The 24,021-nt window shown below is 39.7% G+C and overlaps 1 protein-coding gene across 3 annotated transcripts in view; it reads right to left on the reverse strand.

Annotated features, from left to right (window-relative positions):
• Positions 1-17,145: 17,145 nt before the first annotated feature.
• LOC147623874 (ARID/BRIGHT DNA-binding domain-containing protein) overlaps positions 17,146-24,021 on the reverse strand; it is a 76,122-nt gene continuing 69,246 nt past the window's right edge. For all 3 annotated transcript variants that reach the window (XM_086820511.1, XM_086820513.1, XM_086820512.1), the window contains one exon: positions 17,146-17,713. In XM_086820511.1, the coding sequence (XP_086676637.1) occupies positions 17,564-17,713 (150 nt within the window). In that variant the 3' untranslated portion in view covers positions 17,146-17,563. The remainder of the gene's footprint in view (positions 17,714-24,021) is intronic.

A 24,021-nucleotide genomic window follows, 5' to 3' on the forward strand; every position in this document is an offset into this window, starting at 1 on the left:
TCTACTATTTCCCCTTGGTTTGAATAAATCATGTGAAACTCCCTCTCCCCTTCTTGTTCTCATCCTTCTAGTGAGCTCACACCCTTGTCACAATTTATGGTTCTCACATCCCTTATTGACCATCCTAACCTATTCGAGTGTAGGTCCTCAATAATGTTTGGCATTCATATGTGTTGATCAAGAAGAGAAATACTTTCGATGCATTGGCCACTCATCACACTATTATATAGCAGTCGTATGTAGACCCCACATGGCAAGCGAGATAAGAGCTACATCTCACATTCTTTGCATAGCACAGATGGTTCCTTCAAGAGATGTAGTTGATATGCTGAGGTATTATGGGTTTTTATGGTCATGCTCCTAGGTGTAATCGTTTGATTTTAATGATAGAGAAATTTTGGGAGGAGAATTGTAGTGCGTTATAGTATTCAACAAAGCATTTACAAAAAAGAGTCTCAAAGGGTGTGTTCATCAAAAATGGGGCTTGCTTTCTTGAGGTGAGTTAAACTATCAAACTGACTTATATACTGAGTTTTTGGAGGCATACTCTCACCTCAAAATTGGCCAAATATCTTTTGAGCAATGCAAGCCATGTTTTGTGCACTCATCCTGTTAGCTTGATACATGTTGTTGTCGATACCATGTGGAGTTTCAGCTCTACTATGATGTGTTCCGTTACCTTAGTGGAACAATGGGAGGCCTACTAGACTACATGATTTTATACTCTCTTTTATGTCCACACAACCCAGATGCCTTATACTATCACCTCTTGTGTGTCAAGGGGTTGTGTGGTGCATGTGGGAGATCAATAGTGCTAACCCCCCACATACCTTATACCATCACCTCTTGTGTGTCAAGGGGTTGTGTGGTGCATGTGAGGGGTTAGCTGTTGAGATATCGAGCTCAACTAGTGCTACGACGGTGGACATTGATGACCTGCCTAGGTAATAGTTTCTGCATCTACACTACTAGCATGGTTGGTGAGATTATGGGTGATATGCGGCCAGTGAGATGATAGGCTATGTGACAGCCATTTTGGATTACTAGAGACTGGCATAGTTATAGCACCAGCTCATTTAGTCGAGTTCACATTATGGACCGACCCTTGTATTTTGTAGTAGTTGAGTACTAACCCATATAATGTGTATCCTTATCTTTATGTTATGTTGGTTGAGTAGAAAAGAAGAAGATAGAAGAAAATTCAGCTATCCATCTCTCTCTTGTGTCTTGCTCTCTCTTGTTGTGTGTGTGTTTGCTTGCTAGGGTTTGAAGCTCTCCCTCTCCCCCACATTCTCTTTATGGTATCAGAGCCTAGTTTGTGTGAGAGAGCTAAGGAGGCAAGCAAGAGGAAAGAACAAGCAAGGAAGGAAGCGGTACTACACAGGTAAGAGCACTAACGTCTCTTTCCCATTTGGTTTAGGTAACACCCCCTCAGTAGCTCCGATTGAGGAGCTATCTTTGGCGGGAGAGGAGATACATGGTAGGTATACTATCCTATTGGACTACATTATTTCAACCAAATTTGCGTTTCGGGCGCGTTACGGATCCCGTTTCGTCACTCCTAGGTATTTTCGATAATTTTCTGGAAGTTTTGGCAGAGAACTATTTCTGCTCAAAATCTGGTTATTGCAGTGCAGACAGTGCATTTTGAAAGTGCAAACAAGGTTTACACATGTATTGTTGATACTGGGTGTATGTACATGTACTCTAGTCACATTTGGTGACACATAGGCTGTGCTGAAGTACCGCTGCTGCATTAGTCACAAGAGATACTGCTGTATTACAGGTTGCATACAGAAATTGTTTGTTTGCAGGTTATTTGATTGCTCTGCAAGAAAACATGTCTGACGAAATTAATCAGATTGTTAGTGAGAAGCTAGATAAGAATAACTTCCATGCCTAGAAGTTCAGAATGACCAATTTCCTAATGGGTAAAGGATTTTGGGATTATGTAGAAGGAGACAATGAGAAGCCTCCCAAAGTTATCTGAGGAGAACGCCACTCTTATAGATATAAAGGCATTTACTAGGATTGGAATCAGGGTGCAAGAAAGTCATGTACTGGCTTTCAATTAGTGTCACGCCACAGACACTATGATAGGACACATACAAGATGCAAACACTCCAGCAGCAGTTGCATGGTAGAATCTAGTTCAAATGTTCCAAACTAACATAAAGGCAAGGAAGTTGCAGTTAAAGCAAGAGTTACATACCGTGTGGAAAAGAAAAGCATGTCCATCAATGAATATGCCTTAAAGATCAAGGGCATTGTTGAATCCCTTGGGTCTATCAATGTATCAGTGGCGGATGATGATTTGGTGAGAGTGTCTATCTGAATGGGCTTGGCAAAGAGTACAAGGCATTCAAGACCTCCATTGCAATTAGGGAGAATATTCTCAACTTTCAGGACTTAATATCTATGCTGATCATAGAAGAAAAGGCTTTAGGTGAGGATTCTTCTTCACAAAGCAAGAACACATTGGAACAGGCCTTCTACTCTAATTTAGGTAGAGGCCGTGGTCGAGGCCAAGGTGGTGGTCGACAAGGAAATTAGAATTCTGGATGACAATAGTCCAATGATTCACAACAGCAATCATACACAGGTGAAAGAGGTCAGTCTAGAGGTAGAAGGAACCAAAGAGGCCAAGGTGGTTGGCAAAGAAATCAAAATGAAAATACCATAGAGTGCTATTACTGTGGCAAACCAGGGCACATGGCAAAGGACTGCTTAAAAAAGCAAAATGACATTAAAAGTGGGAAGTTGCAAGGCAATTATGCATCATCTAGCAAACATGGAGGTGATGACAAAAGTGAGCAATTGTTTGTGATGTAGCATATGCTTAGTTCCATGCAGGGGATATGTCAGGATCTCAAGATATATGGTATGTGGATTCTAGCACCTCTAACCACATGACCAGCCATGCTGAGTGGTTTAGAGATATGTAGAAAATGGAAAAACCAGGTTATGTAGAAACAGGTGATGATACTGTGCATCCCATTACGCATGTTGGTAAAGTGCCATTATTGTCTATGTAGGATGACAAAATGAAGTACTTGGCTGATGTACTTCATGTTCCGAATATTACAAAGAACCTAGTTTCTGTTAGACAGATGGTTGAGCAGGGTCTGCAAGTGAGGTTTAATTCTCAAGGATGTTTTGTGGAAGACTTCAAAAATACGTGTCGCTTGGTTGCAAAGGGTAACAGAAATGGTAGGATGTTTACTTTGGATGTGAACATGCCTGAGATAAAGGCAGCCATGTTTACGCATGGAACAGGTGACATTGTAAATATTGACATATGGCACAAGCGCATTGGTCATGTGAATGTACAGTGACTGAAGTCTATGCTGGCCCAAAATATTGTTGCAGGTTTGCCAAAGTTTAAGGTTGATGGTATGCATAAGGTATGTGAAGCATGCCAACTTGTTAAGTAGAGCAAACATGCTTTCCCACATGAAAAGCATGTCAGTACTACAAGGCCATTGGATGTCATGCATTCAGATATATGGGGACCGACCAAGACTGCAACAATTACAGTTATTGCAGGTACTATGTTACATTCATTGATGACCACACTAGGAAAGTGTGGGTTTATTTCATGAAGGAAAAAAGTGAGGTGTTTGCTCACTTTTTCAAAGATTTAAAGCCTTGGTCGAGAAGGAAAAAGGCATGCAAGTGAAATGCCTAAGATCAGATGGTGGGGGAGAATATTTCTCCAATGAGTTCAGCAATTTCCTAAGAAGGCAGGGAATCAAGAGGCAATTTACGTGCAAGTGCACTCTGTAACAGAATGGTGTTGCAGAAAGGAAAAACAGGCACATTGCAAACGTGGCACGTGCCTTGATGGTGGCTGAAAAGAATATGCCACATTACTTTTAGGTAGAAGCAGTAGCAACTACTACTGTGTACATTATGAACATGACACTCACTACAGTTGTTCATGGTATGACTCTCCTGGAACAGAAGTTTATAGAGGCATAAGACCGGATGTGTCTCACTTGAAAGTATTTGGGTGTATTGCATATGTACATGTGAGATGTTGTCTTCGATGAGATGAGTAGCTGGTATGCGCCAGTAGTGAAGGCAATAGAAGATGCAGATGTAAGAAGTGCTAATGTTGCACCACATGTAGAGTAGCAATCACACAGGTGCTGAGTGGACCTGGGGAGTCCTTGAGTAGTGGATCCAATGTTAGCCCATGGTCAATCAGGTTGAGGAATGCATGTATCACGTAAAGAGAAGGAAAAGGTAGATCAACCTTTTGTGCCTGATCTATCAGCAGGTCAAACCTAAGACTAATGAAAGGATTAAGCTACTTATAGAAGTTTTAACTAATGTTGAAGGAAATAAAAATTAATGAACTTCAAGAGCAAGATTAGGCACTTACTTGTATGTCTTGCTTTTGATCAAGACTCCCAAGCTCCTCATGCTCCATTGAACTCCATTGTTGAGAAACACAAGATCAAACAAACAAGCAAACATACCAAAACATACAACTACCGATGGATTTGCATTCCAACCGGGCTATTCAATGACTCTAGCAAGTGATAGAGTGTGGAAGACCCTAAATGCCTATCCCCAATAGAGTGTGGAAGACCCTAAATGCCTCTCCCTAATAGCAGCACCAAAGATGTTAATCGAATCGAACATGCTACCTTGCACAAGAGAGGGAGAGAACAAGAGAAGAAAAACCATGCAAGGTTCGTCGGTTCGGGGCCTGCTCAGGATTTAAACTTATTAACATGTGCATAGTTTGTTGACTCCTTCTTTTTAGCACTTAGTGCATCAGCACTAGCCCCATAACTATGGTTGACTCTTTCTTCTTCTCCTTCTCTAGCCTTTTTCTACATTCATTGATATATTGGCTTGGTTTTCGACAGTATAGCTGCATTTGCCTTTCTTCTTAGGCTTATCCCCCCCTTCTCAGTATCCTTTTTAAAATACTAGGTTTATATTGTCTTTGACTTATAGCCACCCTGAGAAAAGGCTTTGTCTTTACATTTAAGACTAGCAGTACTAGTTCGGTTTTGCCGAGATTGCAAGAGCACTACAAACAACTCATCAAAAAAGTAAGGGCATTTGGGTCACCCTTCATCATGAGCCGAAGTGTAGATGAAAAACCCTGATATGAATCTAGTAGAGCTATAGGAATGGTAGACACAAAAAAACTATTTGAATAAGCCTCATCCATATATGCCAACTTAATCCTTTGTGACCATTAACCTTGCCATCCCACCTAGCTTGATTTGCTATGGGAGGTGCCGAGGAAAATGCCACAATTACATTAGCAATTACATGAGAACTCGTATCACCATCCAAAGTACCTATACTATGCTATTGTGCTATTAGCGATGCCAATAATAACAACATTCTAAAGCCCTTTGGTAACCAATACATGGTGTATCATATAGGACCATAATTGGTAGTTGGTCTTGTCAAGCTTATCTTTAACAGGAAGCATACCAAACAAATACATCAATGCTTGACATTCTACTTGTGTAAATAACTAATCTATGGCACATAATGCAAATGTCCCAACTACTTGTTATTTACCAAGTACTATTAATGCCCATTGAATGCAACCAAAATGACGATGGAAACCTTTACAGTGTAGTGTGGAAATGATACTTAGTAGGAATGCAAAAATCAAAAATAATGTTAACGTATTGTTGAAGTTGTTAAAGATGAGCTCAAAGATGCTATATCAAAGATGATGAAGACTTTGTCCCACATACCAAATGCTATGCCACTATGCAAAAAGCCCAAAATCAAACGGAAAAATTTCAAACTAACACTCCCTTGGGATGCCTATAGAAACCTTATAGCATGCGAACGAACCCCGAAATTCACCCGAAACATCTTGAAACATGCAAAATAGAAAAGAGAGATGAAATAGACACAAGTATAGAGAGGAAACCCCTAATTAGCTCTCATTATCTCAAACCATCAACATCTACATGATAGAGAAGCTAGCTCCATAGCTTTCCTTCATTGCACACCACAAAACACAGCACACTACACTAGTGATAAGTTCACACTAAAAATAATCTAAGTCTAATGTCCACACACTTGGCCAGCTAGACACGGCGATTATTGTCCACACACACACTGCTAGACTGGTGTCCACATGCTACCGGATCTTGATGAGCTTGCATTCTCAACACTCCCCCTCAAGCTCACCATATCCATCTCATGTACTCCAAGCCTGCCTCTGAAGTACTCAAACTTCTCTTTACCAAGTGGTTTGGTAAAGATATATGTAACCTGCTCTTTAGTTTTCGAATATGTCAACTCTAGCTGTCCATCCAACACTTTCTCCCAAATGAAGTGATAATAGACCTCAATGTGTTTGGTCCTCACATGATAGACCAAATTACTTGTTGCCAATTGTATGCTGCGCATGTTGTCACAGTGTATGACAACTTTCCCATCACATTGCTATCCCAAATCTTCGAGTAGCTTTGTCAGCCATACCACCTCACATGCATCTATAACTGCTATAACTGATCCTTTATACTCTGCCTCTATGCTAGATAAAAACAACTATGGGTTGCTTTTTGCTAATCCAACTCACCACTGCACTTCCCAATGTGAAAGCATAGCCACTAGTAGATCTTCTGTCACTCATAAGAACTACCTGCCCAATCTGCGCCTGTATATCCATGAACATCCATAGCTTTTCCATACTCATAAAGGAGTCCATAATGTGATGTAGCTTTCACATATCTCAAGATTCTTCTCACTGCATCCAAATGTGGTTTCCTTAGGCTTTGCATAAACTGACTGACAAGCCCAACCACATAGCATAAATCCAGTCTAGTGATAGTCATGTATATCAAACTACCAACCATCTTTCTATACATTGTCACATCCTCAATCTCTTCACCATAGTCAGTCCTTAGCTTCACATTTTGTTCCAATGGTGTGCTCATTGGCTTACAACCTGTCATTCCATACTTTGTCAGCATGTTCAATGCATATTGTCTTTGAACCAACCAAATGCCTTTCTTTGTTTTTACTACTTCAATGCTAAGAAAGTATCTCAATTCTCCCAAGTCTTTCATATCAAATTGACCACATAGTGAAGTTTTCACATCAGCAATATCCTTGCTTGAATCATCTATCACAATTAAATCATCTACATAGATGACAATCACCACAATACCATGTGCTGTCTTCTTTGCATATAGTGATGAATATGATGTTCCCACATGAAAACCAATGCTAATGAGATACCTACTTATCTTATTTGTCCAAGCACATGGTGCTTGCTTCAATCCATACAAGGTCTTCTTCAACTTACATACATGTGTAGGGTATTTGGGATGCACATAGCCTTGTGGCTGCTCCATGAACACTTCTTCTTACAATTCACCATTTAGAAATACATTCTTTACATCCATTTGATGCATTTTTTAACCATTTTATACAATCAAACACAGATCTCACTATTCCCATCTTAGCCACGGGGGCTGAATGTCTCATAATAATCCAAACCATGTGTCTGTGCATATCCCTTTGTGACCAACCTTGCTTTATGCCCTTCTATTGATCCATATATGTTACATTTCACTTTATACCCTACAAATTTTAGGAGATAAGGATTTGTGGATAGAATGAGAGACAAGTTTATGAACTTGGGCTAATGGGGGAAAACTCGATTCTTAAAGGTGGGGAAAACACAACTTCGACTAACTTAATCGAGGGAGACAACATCACCTTTTCTCTAGGATGGAGTCAATTCTTAAAAGGTAGGGAATGCACAACTTAGACTAACCTGATCAAGGGAGATAACATTGCCTTTTCTCTTTAACCCTATGTGGGAGAGAGAGAGAGAGAGAGAGAGAGAGAGAGAGAGAGAGAGAGAGAGAGAGAGAGAGAGAGAGCACTATAATTGTAATGATCTTTAATAAATAATAATTAAATTAAATACTCTTTATTTCACATGGAATAATTCGAAACATGCACTTAAGTAATTATTAAATATGGCCTAATTCAAAACATTAACTTAATTAATCTTTAATTAAGTTAAACCAAAATTCTAACAAGTCGTAATTGAGAGAGGGAAAAAGTGGAAAACCAACTAACTAAGCAAAACCAGATGATTGAAAGGGAACCAATCCAATTTTTATCAACAATCTGATTCCTAGAGCACAAATTCTTCTCTAATAAATCGATTAGGAGTCTGAGACCAGGTCGGCATCAGATCACATTACTCTCTAATATGACACCACACTCATATATTCCCTGGAAATCTTTTGTCTATGCCTCTCTTTCTCCATACTCTAGTGGTTAAAAACATGCATATGTATAACTAAGGTTATTATTGTAATTTGAGCATGTTACACATAGTTTCCTAATCTACTCATATATTCCCTGGAAATCTTTTGTCTATGCCTCTCTTTCTCCATACTCTAGTGGTTAAAAACATGCATATGTATAACTAAGGTTATTATTGTAATTTGAGCATGTTACACATAGTTTCCTAATCTACTCACAAACCCTAATTGACTTAGTCTCTCTTCCATAACTCTCTTAGGATGGAAGGATTCTTGCTTTTTCTCTCTTGAGGATTTTATGTCCATCTCCCTCTCTCTCTCTCCACCATCAAACTATTGGTAGGAGGAAGAGGATTCTCTCTCTCTCTCTCTCTCTCTCTCTCTCTCTCTCTCTCTCTCTCTCTCTCTCTCTCTCTCTCTCTCTCTCTCTAGCGTTAACCTCCACATCACGTTGGGCAAGTGGCCGAGACACATCATGAGCTTCCATGCCATGCCATAGGATTTCACGCTCCTCGATCAATGGTTCTAAGCAAACATCCATGTTCTTGACCCCTTATGTTTCACGGATACAAGGAGTGACACCATTAAATGGCCCTTTTTTGTTGTCTTCCATGGAGAGTGTTTATAGTTCACAAGTGCCACTGGTAGTCCATGAGGTTGATTTCACACCAAAAGGATTGAATCCATCCGTCTCCAATCTGAGGTGCAAGTATCATGGCTCTTGTTTGAAATCTGGCCACTTTTCTTCTCTATGTCCCGAAGCTGGTGAATCCGTGGGAATCCTCATCTTGCCATCAACATGCCAAGTCATGAGGACTTGCTTCAAAACATATGTTGAATGTGAGGTTGGAGGAGAAAATTTATTGTTGAAAGTGAGAACATCTAAGACGCATTGGTAGGTTTAAAAAATACTTCCGATGAATAAGATTTATAGTGAAAAAATGGTGGCATGCATACTTTTAAGTGCTAGCGTAGGAAAAGTATAACCCTTTATTAATGCAAGTGGTGAATCAAGATGAGACGGTGACCAAGAAATTATTTGAAATCCTTGTAACTTGCCGGATGGTGGATGTATGAGTTGGGTGTTGTAACCGACATATCCAGGTTGTAATAACAATAAAATAACAATGAAAATTTATTTGAAATCCTTTTAAGTATATAAAAAATAATTTCTCTTTATTAATGCAAAAGTGGTGGATGGTGCTCTTTGGAGAAACGGAAGGAGGAAAAAGCAGACACAAGAAAAACCATGAATTCAACAAGAGGATCTCATCTCCCACACTCACAAATCTCTCAAGCCGAGACTACACCCACGTAAAGCAATACTGAAATTGAGCAAGCACAAGCCAGCAATCCTACTCTTAAACCATCCACGGTTGATTCTAACATAACAAAACTCTTCTAAGAATCATGTTGCTCTTCCCCTTGTGTTTACTCGTTGCATCAAACATATATATGTGTATCGACCTCAACCTAACGGCATAAACCTCACACAAGGAACGCATGTATACCTAGGTGGACCTCATGATCAAGTTACCAAATTGGGTGCACAACCACAACCAAAATACTACACAAATTACAAGCACCCTTACCTCGCCATATCGACATTTTGGTACATCTCTAGATGGGGGGGAGGGGCATAGTGGGCGAAAGCAATGTCTATGGTACGACCCATTGCTTGGATTTCCTCAACCGGTGCAATCATAAAAGGTTGTCCTTAATGCCATTCATGACCATTCTATTCGGCACCCCAATCTTGTCAAGAACCAAAACCCTCAATGAAAACCTCTAAAGGGGTACAAAAACCTCATGCAAGGTACCATCAACACATCAGGACCTTGAATTCCCAACCCCAGAAAAAAAAAAGTAAATGTCTAAGAAAGCAAAAATAAGAGTCAAAGAAAGCAAGGAGTTGGAGCTTTCAAATGGACACACCTCTTTAGCCCTTCTACCATACATGCACGACACTTGCATTGCCACATGGGCAAACCTCTTTAGCCCTTACACCATCCATGCACGACACACATGGGCACACCTCTTTAGCCCTCATATACCATCCATACACGACACTTGCATTGCCACAAACACATCTTGCATACACACGCACTCATATTAGGTATTACTTGCACCAAACATCATCTCACTAGCCATCTAAGTACATCTCTAAATGTGGGGGGGCATGGTGGAAAAAGCTTGCTCCATGGTATGACCCATCACCTCAGTCCTCTTCAAGGTTTGCTCAAAAAGACTTCGCACTTCATAAGCACGTCCTCTTCATTTGTGCAAGAACCTCCTAAGATCTTCAAAGAAAAAAACTTCTTGCAATCTCCATCGAACCATTTGCCTCTTCTTCTCGACGACCTTTTCCATCACAACAAGAACCTCACCACCAAAGGTGCAACACCACGGGACAAAGTAACCCAACCTCTAGTACCACCATGAGATCTATGAATCATACTCTATCGTGCCAAATAAATCTGGACCACCACTAGTCATTGCCAATCAAATGAAGGTGGTCTTGGTGCGTGAATCCTCAAAGCAAGTCACGGACCCTCTTTCTTTATATGGACTCAAACAACTCATAACCTCAAAGATTAGGCCTCACATCAACCATTTCTATGCCCACATTACACAGATTGCAGCCTCAATATGCTTCCTAACTCAAGGGCCAACCAAAATCTATCTCCAATAAGCCCTAAACCACCAGGTTGATTAGTCTCTTCTCTAACTACATATTTGACCATCCACACCTCTTCAAAACCAGTAGCTTGGTGATGTGAGGATGTGGTCAAGGGGGTATGTTAACCACTTCGCGAGTTAACATGGCTTTTGAAAAGATGCAGGGAGGAAGCGAGCTCTTGCAAGCACACACGCTCACACAAACCCTAAAAGAGAACACACAAGATGAGAGGCTAAAAATTTATTATTCTTCTTCTTCTCAACAAAAAAAGGTTCTATCCCAAAGGATAAGGGAAATACAACATAAGTACTAAAGTACTATGTGTATGTAGTCCATAATGTGAACATGCTAAGTGAGTGAGCTGGCAAGATAAGTATGCCATAACTCAGTGGTGGACTAGTAGCTGGTGTAGTCCAACTGTAGAATCACTGGCAAATATCTATCATGTCAGCATCCTACCAAATACGCCAGTGATGTAAGTGGCTGAAACGATCACCCAGGCATATCATAAGTGTCAACTCGTGTTGAGCTTGGCATCTCAATACTCCCCCTCAAGCTCAACTCCATCTCTAGGACTCCAAGCATAGTCCGGAATCTACGAAGCTTCTCTACTCACACAGGGCTTTTGTGGAAATGTTAGCTACTTGCTGCTCTGTGCTAACATGCATGAGATCAATGTTTCATGCACTACTTCTCTCTGATAAAGTGATAGTGGACCTCTATGTGTTTGGTCCATGCATGAAAACGGGGTTTCTCGCCAACTTTATACTGCTAAGGTTGTCACATTATATGACAACCTGTCTATCAACTTGCAATCCCAAATCACCAAGTCGCTTGTGCAACCAAGCTACCTCACATGCTACCATTGCAGCACCCCTATATTCTACCTCCATACTCGACAAGGCAACTGTTGGTTGCTTCTTGCTACTCCATGTCACAGCACCACTCCCAAAGGAGAACATAAATCCACTGGTAGATCTCCTATGTGCGATACTACCAGCCCAATCTACATCTGTGTATCCAAACAACTGCAACTCCGTACCAGCCTCATAAAAGAGACCAAAGTCTAATGTAGGTTTCGAAGTGACACTTGTCAAATCAAAAGTGAGAAAATAGTATCAAATATCAACAATTGGGTGTGAAATTAGATGCAATTGAGGTTGAAAGTAAGAACTTGAGATTCATCAAAGTAGGAAATTGTAAGTAATTTCAACAATTGGGTGTGAAATTAGATGCGATTGAGGTTGAAAGTTAGAAATTAAGATTCATTAAAGTGAGAAATTGAGGTTCATCAAAGTAGAAAATTGTAAGTAATTTCAACAATTGGGTGTGAAATTAGATGCGATTGAGGTTGAAAGTTAGAAATTAAGATTCATTAAAGTGAGTAATTTCAACAACTGGGTGTGAAATTAGATGCGATTGAGGTTGAAATTAAGATTCATTAAAGTGAGAAATTGAAGAAATTATAGGAAATTTTAATAATTGGGTATAAAATTAGATGTAATTGAGGATAAATTACAAAATTAAGATTTATAAATTGGCAGAAAGTGATAAATTGAAGAGCGAGAGGAACACTAGTAGGAAATTTCATCAAATGGATGTGAAATTAAGTAAAATTGACCAAGAAGTTGAATTTGGAAAAAACATTGTTTCGACCATTGAGGCTAAAAGTATAAAATTGGGATTTGTAAATAGGAAAAAAAAGAGAAATAAAAAAACTAGTGTAATACATATACGAAATTCTAATAATTAGGTGTGAAATTAGGTGAAATTGACTAACAAGTCAAATTTGAGGATTATTATACAGTCACAAGAAACTTTTAATCTTTTCCATCATTCCGTCATGAGGTAATTTCCCATGCCTATCTAGAACACTAAAATTATCAAAAAAAATAGTTCATGTGTGAATCAATGAGTGAAAAATAATATCTCGTCATAAAAGTAATCTGACGTGCTGATTTGTCCTCAAGATAAGCCTTTAAAAAAGTGGCTTCTTAATGAGTTATTTTGAAGTCACTTTGGGTTTTTTTTTCCTTTTTCTTTTTAAGGGGAAGTAATTCTCAAGGTTATTAGGGATTAAAATCATCTTTTTAAAAGAAAATGAGCCTTAAAAATGGTCCCAAGAAACTACTTTCGTATGCAAACATTGGCATTTTTATCTTAAAGAGTGCAAAATAAAGCTTATTTTGAAGGGGACCTTATGAAATTTCAACAATTGGGTATGAAATTAGATGCAATTGAGGTTGAAAGTAAGAAATTGAGATTCATCAAAGTTAGAAATTGAAGAAATTATAGGAAATTTCAACAACTAAGTGTAAAATTAGATGCAATTGACATTGAAAGTAAGAAATTGAGATTCATTAAAGTTAGAAATTGAAGAAATTGTAAGAAAATTCAACAATTGGGTATGAAATTAGATGCAATTGAGGATCAAGTATAAAATTAAGATTTATAAATTGTAAGAAAGTGATAAATTGAAGAGCTAGGGGAAAACTTGTAGGAAATTTCATCAAATAGATGTGCAATTAGGTAAAATTGACCAAGAAGTTGAATTTGACAAAACATTGTTTCAACCATTGAGGCTAAAAGTATAAAATTGGGATTTGTAAATAGGGAAAAAGAGAGAAATAGAAGAGCTACTAGAATACTTGTAAGAAATTTTAACAATTATGTGTGAAATTAGGTGAAATTGAATAAGAAGTCAAATTTGAGAGTCATAAGAAAGTTTTTCATCTATTTCATCGTTTTGTCTTTACAAGTTTTTAAATAAAATTGAGATGAAGAGAAGAAGAAAGTGAAGGGAAAGGAAATAGGAGAAGAATAAGATTTCCTTTTTTAATCAAGTTTGGGTGAAATGGCATTTCGGTTGGGAGTGCTTCGTTGCATTTCAAAAAGTTTTGTCAGTTTCATATGTTTTGTGTTTCGTAGAAGGGGGGACAAAATGGATTTTCATGTGAATGGTTGAGTGGTATGTAATCTTAGTTTTTATAGCTGCACTATTTGGGAAAACCTTTGTAACTTGAGGATTCCAATAATAATGGATAAGAAAAATGCAAACACAATTTCTTGTAAACACACAATTAATATATATGTTTACATGTATATATGTATATATATAACCCCTTTTGTGTGGGTGGAGAGTTGGCATAGTTCCTCTCCAAAAATTACAAGACCTAAGGAACCTGTCCTTCCTTGGAAGAATACTTTTGTACTTGTAAAAAAAGTACCATAGATTTGTGAGTTTAATTTTATGTAATTGGATTCTCATATTATGTAGTATTTCAATGTAAACTATGTGTACGCGGAAAAATACATGTGCTTTATAATCTGAGAATTTTATACTTTGCAAATGTTATTTGCTTTGGAGAGTCAACGAATTGAGTTAAGGAGAGAGAGAGAGAGAGAGAGAGAGAGAGAGAGAGATCTAAAAGAAAAAAAAAAGAGGAAGAGTATATGTATGTGAGATTATGTGTGTGTGTGTGTGTGTGTGTGTGTGTGTGTGTGTGTGTGTGTCGCATACACACTTTCTTGTAAACACACAATTAATATATGTGCGTACATGTGCGCGCGTGTGCGTGTGTGTGTGTGTGTAACCCCTTTCATGTGGGTGCAAAGTTGGCACACTTTCTCTCCAAAAATTACAAAACCTAAGGAATGTGTTCTTCTTTGGAAGAATACTTTGTAAACAAAGTACCATAGATTTGTGAGTTTGATTTTATGCAATTGGATTCTCATATTTCGTTGTATCTCAATGTAAACTTTGTATACATGGAAAAATACATGTGCTTTGTAATCTGAGGATTTTTTACTTTGCAAGTGTTATTTGCTTTAGAGAGTCAAAGAATTGAGAGAGAGAGAGAGAGAGAGAGAGAGAGAGAGAGAGAGGAAGATATGGTTTTTTTTTTTTTAAGGAGATGGATGTGTGTGTGTGTGTGTGTGTGAGAGAGAGAGAGAGAGAGAGAGAGTAATGATTGTGTGTGTGTGTGTGTGTGTGTGTGAGAGAGAGAGAGAGAGAGGGTGCGTGTGAAGATGTTTCTTCTACTTAATGTTACAAACATCTACCCTCTCTTAGGTCCTTATATGTGGCTCAAGTACCCCATCCTTTTGTCGTTTCTTTGCTTGCCTCTACTTCCTAGTTGGAGACCTTGCACATGGATTTTCATCAAGACCCCAAGCTACAGCTGAGCCTTTTCTCATTCTTGCACGCAATCTTGGAAGCAAAGACTGAACCGCGTCTCTCTTCATGAGTTTTTCATAAATATGCGGCTCTCTCATACTGCCGACAAAAAGCCACAAGCTACAGTATATCTTTTCAAAAAAAAAAAAAACTTGTATGCATCTCTAGCCTTTTTTTTTTCTTCTTTTATACATCACCCTTCACTTGTAATCATGGTCAATGGAAACATGCAACACTAGTGAATTCTTACCCATCTCTTCGTCAATATATATATATTTACCATAAGATTAATCCTCCCAGACTATCTCATAGATTTGTTGGCCCATTTAAGATTCTCAAGTGACATAAAAAATTGCCTTCCTTGCTAGAATTCCCAAAAAAATGTTACAAGTGCACCGTTTTTCATGTAAGCTTGTTAAAAAGGCATGATGTTGCTAACCTTGATCATATTTTACACAACCACTTTAGCGTATAACAAGATGGTAAATTGCAGATGAACCCAAAGATTGTCTTAGATAGACGAGTCCTTAGAAATAAGATGTGGATGAGTCTAGAATCTCATTTGGCTGATTTTTGAAACAGTAAGAATTCAAATTTAGTGCCCGTGTGTAATCTTTACCGTATTGTTGGTTTATTTTAAGCAATTTAGAGTCAAAATTTTAAGAAATTTTGTATAAAAGACTTCCAAAAAGTTTAGAGAAAGACCTTTGTTGGCTTATTTTAAGCAGTTTAGAGTCAAAATTTTAAGAAATTTTTGTATAAGAGACTTGCAAACAGTTTAGAGAAAGACCTTTGTTGGCAACAGTTTAGAGAAAGACATTTGTTGGCTTATTTTAAGCAATTTAAAGTCAAATTGTTAAGAAATTTTGTATAAGAGACTTGCAAACAGTTTAGAGAAAGACCTTTGTTGGCTTATTTTAAGCAATTTAGAGTCAAATTTTTAAGAAATTTTGTATAAGAGACTTGCAAACAGTTTAGAGAAAGACCTTTGTTGGCTTATTTTAAGCAATTTAGAGTCAAAATTTTAAGAAATTTTGTATAAGAGACTTGCAAACAGTTCAGAGAAAGACCTTTGTTGGCTTATTTTAAGCAATTTACAGTCAAAATTTTAAGAAATTTTGTATAAGAGACTTGCAAACAGTTTAGTTCAACACCTTTGTTGAATAGACCACACGTCATTCACAACTCATTATTTACATAGTTTTTCATGCCACGATTTCGCGGATGAGTTTTGGAATTGAAGAAAGATTTTACCGTAAAGGTCTTCATAACAAAAATATGAAGATTTCAAAGGGCTACAAAAACTGTCTTGAGGTAACTTTTTCAATTCCTTATTGTTTAGGAGATACTAACTCATAAACAAGGCGGTATTCAGTGTTAATTTTCTTTTAAAAAAACACATGCAAATTTTTGCATGATCCTTTCTATTAGCCTCTCAAGTTGTGGTGGTGGACACTCTTGCATGGCCGCTAGCAATTATTGACAATACGCACATTTTTCGAGGTGGGGGATCAAAGGTAGTTTCTAAAAAATTTCAAGCTTCATGTCAATTGTTTTAGAGTAAGGATTGGGATTTTTCTTAATTATAGATTAGACTTTTTTTCAAAGGTTTCATGATATTTTGTAATTCAATCAAAGGAGCAATTTGTGCGAGTGAATGTGCAAGTGCGGGTGAGAAGCTCAAGGGTAGTTGGGAGGCTCGACCTCCGCCATAGAGTGTGGTTTCAACTATTCTATACTTCTCTCGTAATCAAAGTTTTATGGTGGTTCTTTTTGCTTAATGGTGTAATATTTGTTGTTTCCAAGTTTCTACAAATTCCAATTGTGTACATGATGGTGATGTGAGTGAGGCAGCCCCATTGAATGTCAATTTTGTATTTCAATTTCTGCGAATTTGTGACCTTGGGTGAGAATGGGCACCTTACAATGTGTGCGTGTGGGGTGTGCGTGTGCGTGTGCGTAGAGAGAGAGAGAGAGAGAGAGAGAGAGAGAGAGAGAGAGGAGCAAGATTGATATCTTTGTGCACATCATTCACAAAGCGTGTGTACACATATAAGACATACATTCTTAGGGAGCTTCTCCTTCATCTGATGCTGTTTCCCTCTTGAATAAAAATGGCTAAGGTATTAAAGCTTGTAATTAGAAGTACTTACATCAATGACTCTAGAGCATATCTGAGACCTGGACGTACATTTAAGCTCAATATACAAAACAGGGGGGGACTTGCCTACTCACAATAAGTCCTTGCTAATTTCACCTTGGTTATCAGAAGAATATTGTGGAATCTGACTGTCTCCCACAATGGCTTGCTGTTGTTAGACTGCAAAGCTTCCCTTATTTCACAACTCTCTATGGCAGAGGCAGACAGTGCTAAACAGGTCATTTTCCTCGATTTGAGGTGTTCACAAAGTAGAGCAATGATTATGATCAAGCTTGAGCTGTTCTTGAGATGGATTCTAATGAACGAGAAAATCCATTTGCTGGATTTCTAGATTTCCTCCTCCCGGTTGCACTTCGACCATTAGTGGCACTGCATCGGGGACATATATATTCAAGTCCATCTGTTTTGGCATACTCCTGCAATGAGAAAAGGTAAAAGCAAGTTGGAAAAACTATCAGATCTCGAGAAATAAAAACAAGGTTGCCTGTATGTATCTCCAATAAAATATTAAGCTCAATTGCAAGCTCAAGCAAGCACTGCTTTCCATATTTAAGTAGCAGACTTTAGCCCAAAGTAAAGCAAAACAGGTTTACCGTTCTGGAAACATAAAACACACGCACACATTCCCTTCTGTGCAACAGGCATGTTTACAAAAGAGTTTTCATGGAGGCATGCATCACAAATTGTTCTCGCAGAGGCATGCACTGTTTCCCTTGAAAGCTCCTGACGGAAAAAGCTTCGCTTCTCCTAGACAGAAGTGGCTATATAGAAGTGGTGGCAACAAGGAAGCAGCAACGCATGCATCTGAGAGAATGAGAAAAACGTCACGAACCCCTAAATTCTCAAGACGTGGGGCATGTTAGAAATGGGCATGCGTATGGATCATACAAGCAGATGTCATCTGGAGTCCAAGGGCATGGCAGGATATTTTGGCTTTCAAGCGGAGCCCGTATGGATATCGGCTCTTGTACAGGTGGAACACTGCGCGATATCCATGGTGCCCGTGTGGATTCCAACAATGTACACTTGGTGTATTGACATGGCAGGTGGAATCCTGGAAGTACAAGAAAGCAGATGGGTTATTGTCCAAATTTACATGAGCATATGCATAATTGATGCATGCCTGGACAGTATTTTCTGCGTGACATTGTTTTTACTATGTGGACAATCTGCCTATAATTGCACATTGGACCAGCGACGCCTGGGCAACCTGTGGACACAGGAGAACCTTAGAGCATAGCTGTTTGTCAACAATCTGAGCCTGTTCCAGAGCTGGTCAGCCACCTCTGTGGCCTAGATTGTAAAAAACAAATTCATATGGGGTTATTTTTTAGCTCGGTTATTGCAAACATGCCTGCCCCAGGGCTGATCGTCACTTTCTAGGAGCTTTCTCTACTAGTCAACTGACTTACAGGGCTGGAAATTCTGATTTACAGGTGTTTAGGGCTAGAAACAGGTGTCTGGAAGCTGTTTTGACCTAGCCGTACAGCTCCAGGGGCATCTACAGGGCACAAGGAGCCCCCATGTGTGAGAATCTCGTGTCAAAAGCATGCTATTTTGGACAGGTCGCACTGTACACAGGCTGGACAGCACTGTTGTGTGCACATCTGGTGTCATGATTAGCTGTGATGTAAGTACATAATTGATTCCAAAATCTCTTCTTTGAGACATAATGAATACTAGCCGTTGGCATTTTGCAAGGCCCTAAAGTGTTACCAATTCAGCCTCGGACGAATTTTCAACTCAAAGTGATCACACTGCTTAATAAGTGAGTGTGAACTTTAATGTGGGTACCGGGCATTTGTGAAGGATGGACACCCAGCTGATCCAGCAGATATGGCCTATCTCCACTATTGTATTGCTTGTACCTTCTATGTTGGGTATTTCGGAGTCTCTTGTGTCTTGTATGTCCACCACGTATACCTCTCAGTATGTGTGTAACCATCTATACGTGTTTGTATAGGTGTGAACACCCCATGTATGTGTAAGTGTGCCTATATGTGTGTGAACACCCTCTTATCTGGATAAGGTAAGTGTGTGCCATGTGTCATGTACCCATATGTGTGTGATTTGTGTGAGTCAAAAGATAAGGTTTGCAACCTATAAAAGCATGTACTTGGTGTACTTCAAATCATATCAAGCAATCCAATACTCATTGAGTTGTGCAATCACTGAAGCATTACATTCTCTTCTGTCTTTCTACACATTCCACAATGGAGCTCTACCCTCCATAGTCTAGCAGCAGCAAGAAGCCTTGAATTAGTATCAGAGCTACAGCTAGCTTTGGTCCTCGCCCGCACTGGTGGCCCGCCGGTCTCGTGCTGTCCCTCGCGCCCCGTGCAGGTGTTGCATTGTCTGGCACCGCCAGCTCTGCCGTTTCGCGCCGCCCACCTAGCGATCCCCATGATAGGATCCCAGCTGCCACTGACCAGGTGACCCTGGGCACCCACAGGCTTTGCCGGGAGTGACCCCTTTTTCGCCCTCCGCTGGCCGGTTTTTTTCCCTTCGCCAGCCTCGTGCCGGTTTTTCACGCTCAACAGCCTCACACCTTCACCGATAGCCTCGCACCTCAGCATCCGACTGCCTTCCTCTCCCGCTGGCTGCTATGGCTAGACTCGTGCCTTTCTCTCCTGCCACCTTCTTGGAGTGGGTGTTGTACCTTCCTGCCTGATGCTCATATTCGTGCCAGTTGCATCATTTCTTGCTCACTTTCCCTCTATCCACCTGCTCTTATGTGCCCTTCTCACCTTTGCTATGATTAACCAAGTTCTCTCTACTTCAGTCCTCTAACCTGCATTTGCAGCTGCATCACAAGTTCACTAATCATGGATTTGCCTAGATCATTCATCACCTTCCAAAAATTCTCTGGTGCAAATTTTCCAACATGGCAAACCAAAGTGAGGCTTATCCTCATGAGAGATGGTCTGTGGAACATAGAAAAGGAACAGATTAGAAACCTGAGGGAGCTGCCACCTCTCCAAAGAAGTCAAAGCATGGGTGGACCGCAATGATACAGCACTTGTCCATATTGGCCTGCGTCACTCTTAGCTATGCAGATTGTCTCATGGAACATCCAAGGGTTGGGAGGGCCACACTGTTTCTAGAGGCGTGGTGTCCTTAGAGAGGAGCTCCATAGAGCAACAGTTGGTGGGCCCATTGACATTCTCTTCTTACAGGAGCACCATCTTTCAAAGGAACGGACCCGCTGCTCTGCGGGAAGATCTTCCAAAGGCGTGGTGTCCTTAGAGAGGAGCTCCATAGAGCAACAGTTGGTGGACCCATTGACATTCTCTTCTTACAGGAGCACCATCTTTCAAAGGGACGGACCCGGTGCTCTGCAGGAAGATCTTAGAGGGCAAAAATCATACCTTCAGGTCCCGCTCTTTTGGCCCCTCCAGGACGTAAGGTGGAGTATGCATTTTTGTCAATGAACAGATTTTACCGGCAATGGTAGACTCAAGCACCATTGTCACTGGACGAGCTCGGTGGGTTACTGCCAGGATAGGGGAGAATTGTGTTGGTGTCCTGAATGTCTACGCACCGAATGCGGTGTCACAAATCCTCCAGAGCTGTGACATGTGGAAGGATCTCCGGGATATTAACCACATATTGGTTAACACATTCTTACGACAACTATGTCATCACACTTATGTAATGGGCGCCGACACTATATATTGTAAATCTCGTTATTTGATGAGGGAAACGTCCTAAAGATACTCCCAAGTATTGAGCTTTGGTTGACAGACAAGAGGATCTTGGTCAATTGACCAAACCATAGAAAAAAGCCTTGTAACTATGTTTTTGGCGCCGCGGGTCACTTAATCCCCGGCAGCCTAGTAGGAAAAGGCTTGGAACTATATCTCTTGTTTGTAACGGATTCTCCCATTTATGCAATAGAAATGGAGTGTTCTCTCTCTCCCTCTCTCTTGCAACTCTAATCTAGCATATGTGGTGTGCTTATTGGGAGTGATTAGTGCTTATTGGGAGTGATTAGTGATTAGCACTAATCTCTCTTGCAACTCTAATCTAAAGCACTAATCACTTATTCTCTCCTGCTTCCTCTCTCCCTCCTCTCTTGAGTGATTAGAACTACCAACGCGATCCTCTCTCGCGGAGATCCCACATGATCTTCGTGAGAGAGATTGCATCACCCGTTGAATTAGAGCAACCGTCTCAGGGTGACAACGAGTGTGGGAGGACAGCAGTGACGAGCGGCTGCGGTGGAGCTCTTGAGCCTAACTCAAGCTCAGCGTGGATAGAAAACTTTCCACAACACGTTAGGGTAGGGTTTTCTTAACATCTTTGGTGCCGCTGCCAAGGAGCGCCAATCTGCTACTTGTCTACGCCATCTTTGATTCGAATCCAACGGAGTCTCGAGGTGAGCTCTTTGGCATGCGGTTTTTTTATTTTTTGATGTATTTTGATGTTTTGCATAGTTTTGGTTAGCTTTGTGTTTAGAGTAGGATTATTACTTGTTGAGTGCAAAAACTTGAGATTTGGATGATAAAAGAAACTAATCAAGAGTTTTTGCTTAAACCTAGATCAATTTTCTTAATTTTTAGGTTAATCTTGTTTCTTTTACTTAATTCCTTTGCATAGATAGGTAGCATTGTTAGATAGAATACTAATCCATCAAAAAATCTTTTTAAAAAACCATAAATAATCTCTTAATTTTTACTAATTATCACTAATCTATTAGTTAATGTAATTAGTGAACTTAAAGAATTGAGCCTAATTGCTTGTGATTAGACTAATTGGAGTGACCATAGTGTTCTAAACACTTGCCTTGACCCAAATCTATGTTTAGTCCACTCCTATTAAGACTTAATTAACAAGACTTAACACTAATTTAGTCTCTTTTGTCTAATTTTTTCTCTTTTGAGTAGGTTAATTAGAGACCTAATTAGTGAGATTATTTAGAGATAATCACATCTTTGGATTAGCCTAAACACCGCTAATCCATCTATCAAATCTCCATGCTTAAACTCCTCACCAATTAGGAGTAATTAAAGGACAAAGATGAGAGTTAAAAGAGTAATTAATAGTGAGATTAAGAGGATTAATCATTAGTTAAGTTAATTAGTCGAAATCCACTAATTTAGAGGTAACCTCTAAATTAGTAGATTAATGAGAGTGTCTTAGTTGTTTCCCACTCACTTTTCTCCAAATTAGAAATTCAAATTCAGATTTTAAAATCCAAATTCAGATTTCAACTTGCCACGGCCTTTCACACCTAAGGCCACGAACATACGCTTCTAAGCGTACGGCCGTACAAAATCCCCCAATATATATATATATATATATATATATATATATATATATAAATTACCACAGTTGTATCATTCTCGAAAAATTTACCACAGTCGTATCATTCTCGGAAAAAAATTTTAAAAATGAAAAAAATTTACGACGGCCGTACCATCCTTTGCCACGACCATATCAACCTTAGCCATGGACGTACCATCCTAAGCGTATGGCCGTACCGTTCCCGAAAAAAAAAATTTTAATCGCCTGTACTATCCTTTGTCACGGCCGTACCAACCTTATCTAGGGATGTACCATACTAAGCGTACGGACGTACCACTCCTGATTTAAAAAAATAAAAAAAACAATTTTAAAAAAATTTGTCATAGCCGTACACCAACCTTAGCCATGGATGTACCATCCCAAGCATACGGCCATCCCATTCTTTTAAAAAAATTTGAAAAAAATTTACCACAACCATACCATCCTTTACCACCGCTGTACCAACCTTGTCACGAGCATACTATCCTAAGCGTACGACTGTATCATTCTCGAAAAAAAAAAGTTAAAAAAATTTGACCACAATCGTATCATCCTTTGTGGGATCATCTGGATTGTTATAACCCCTAGCAAACCGCCGTCCCTCAAAGCTATGCTTAGGTCCATACCAACCTTGGCCATAGCCATACCATCCTAAGCGTACGGCCATACCATTCCCAAAAAAAAAATCCAAATCTTTAGAGGTGATTTTGGTCTATCTCCTGGACTCGCTAGGATTGTTTTTACACACATAAAATGCCTCAAAATAACACTTTTAACCTTAAGGGTGCGTTCACGCGCAAGGCAACTTTCGAGCCCGCGCACGCACTATAGAAGCTTAGAACGCGCATGCACTATAGAAGCTTAGAACGCGCACGCACTATTGAAGCTTTTCTAAGCTTCCCCGCACACCATGGACACCTTTCAGTCATGGTTGCATGCCCCCAATGCCTCCATTCCTTTCGGCACGGCCTCGACCCCAATTGCACATTCACATGTGGTCACCACGCCACACATGTTTGGTCGAGAGAGGGAAACGATCTTTGAAGAGCCCTTATCTAGTGAAGCCCCTCCATACATGCACTCTAGCATGGATAGACGCCCCGAGCACACTCACGTACCCTCTTCTCTATCCACCACAGATCTATTCCCACCCCTCACCCTTGCACCACCTCCCCTTACGCTACGACTTGACATTCCGAGCTCAACACACGCTCTAGGAAGGGGAGTGTCACAACCCTTGCACCCATAAACCTCTCATACAAAACCTATGTTGACTATTCTACTGAAATTCCACGGAGTTGGAGACCCCGTATACCAAATCTGTCAGGCATTTGAAATTTTCGACGATACAACCAAAATCCATCTCCTTGGACTCAGCCTTGAAGGCAAAGTCTTGCAATGCTTTCAATCCTTGGACCCTTGGCACAAACACACTTTC

Source organism: Cibotium barometz, chromosome 26, assembly GCF_041138505.1.
Source record: "Cibotium barometz isolate CiBa-2024 chromosome 26, ASM4113850v1, whole genome shotgun sequence".
Taxonomy (NCBI): domain Eukaryota; kingdom Viridiplantae; phylum Streptophyta; class Polypodiopsida; order Cyatheales; family Cibotiaceae; genus Cibotium; species Cibotium barometz.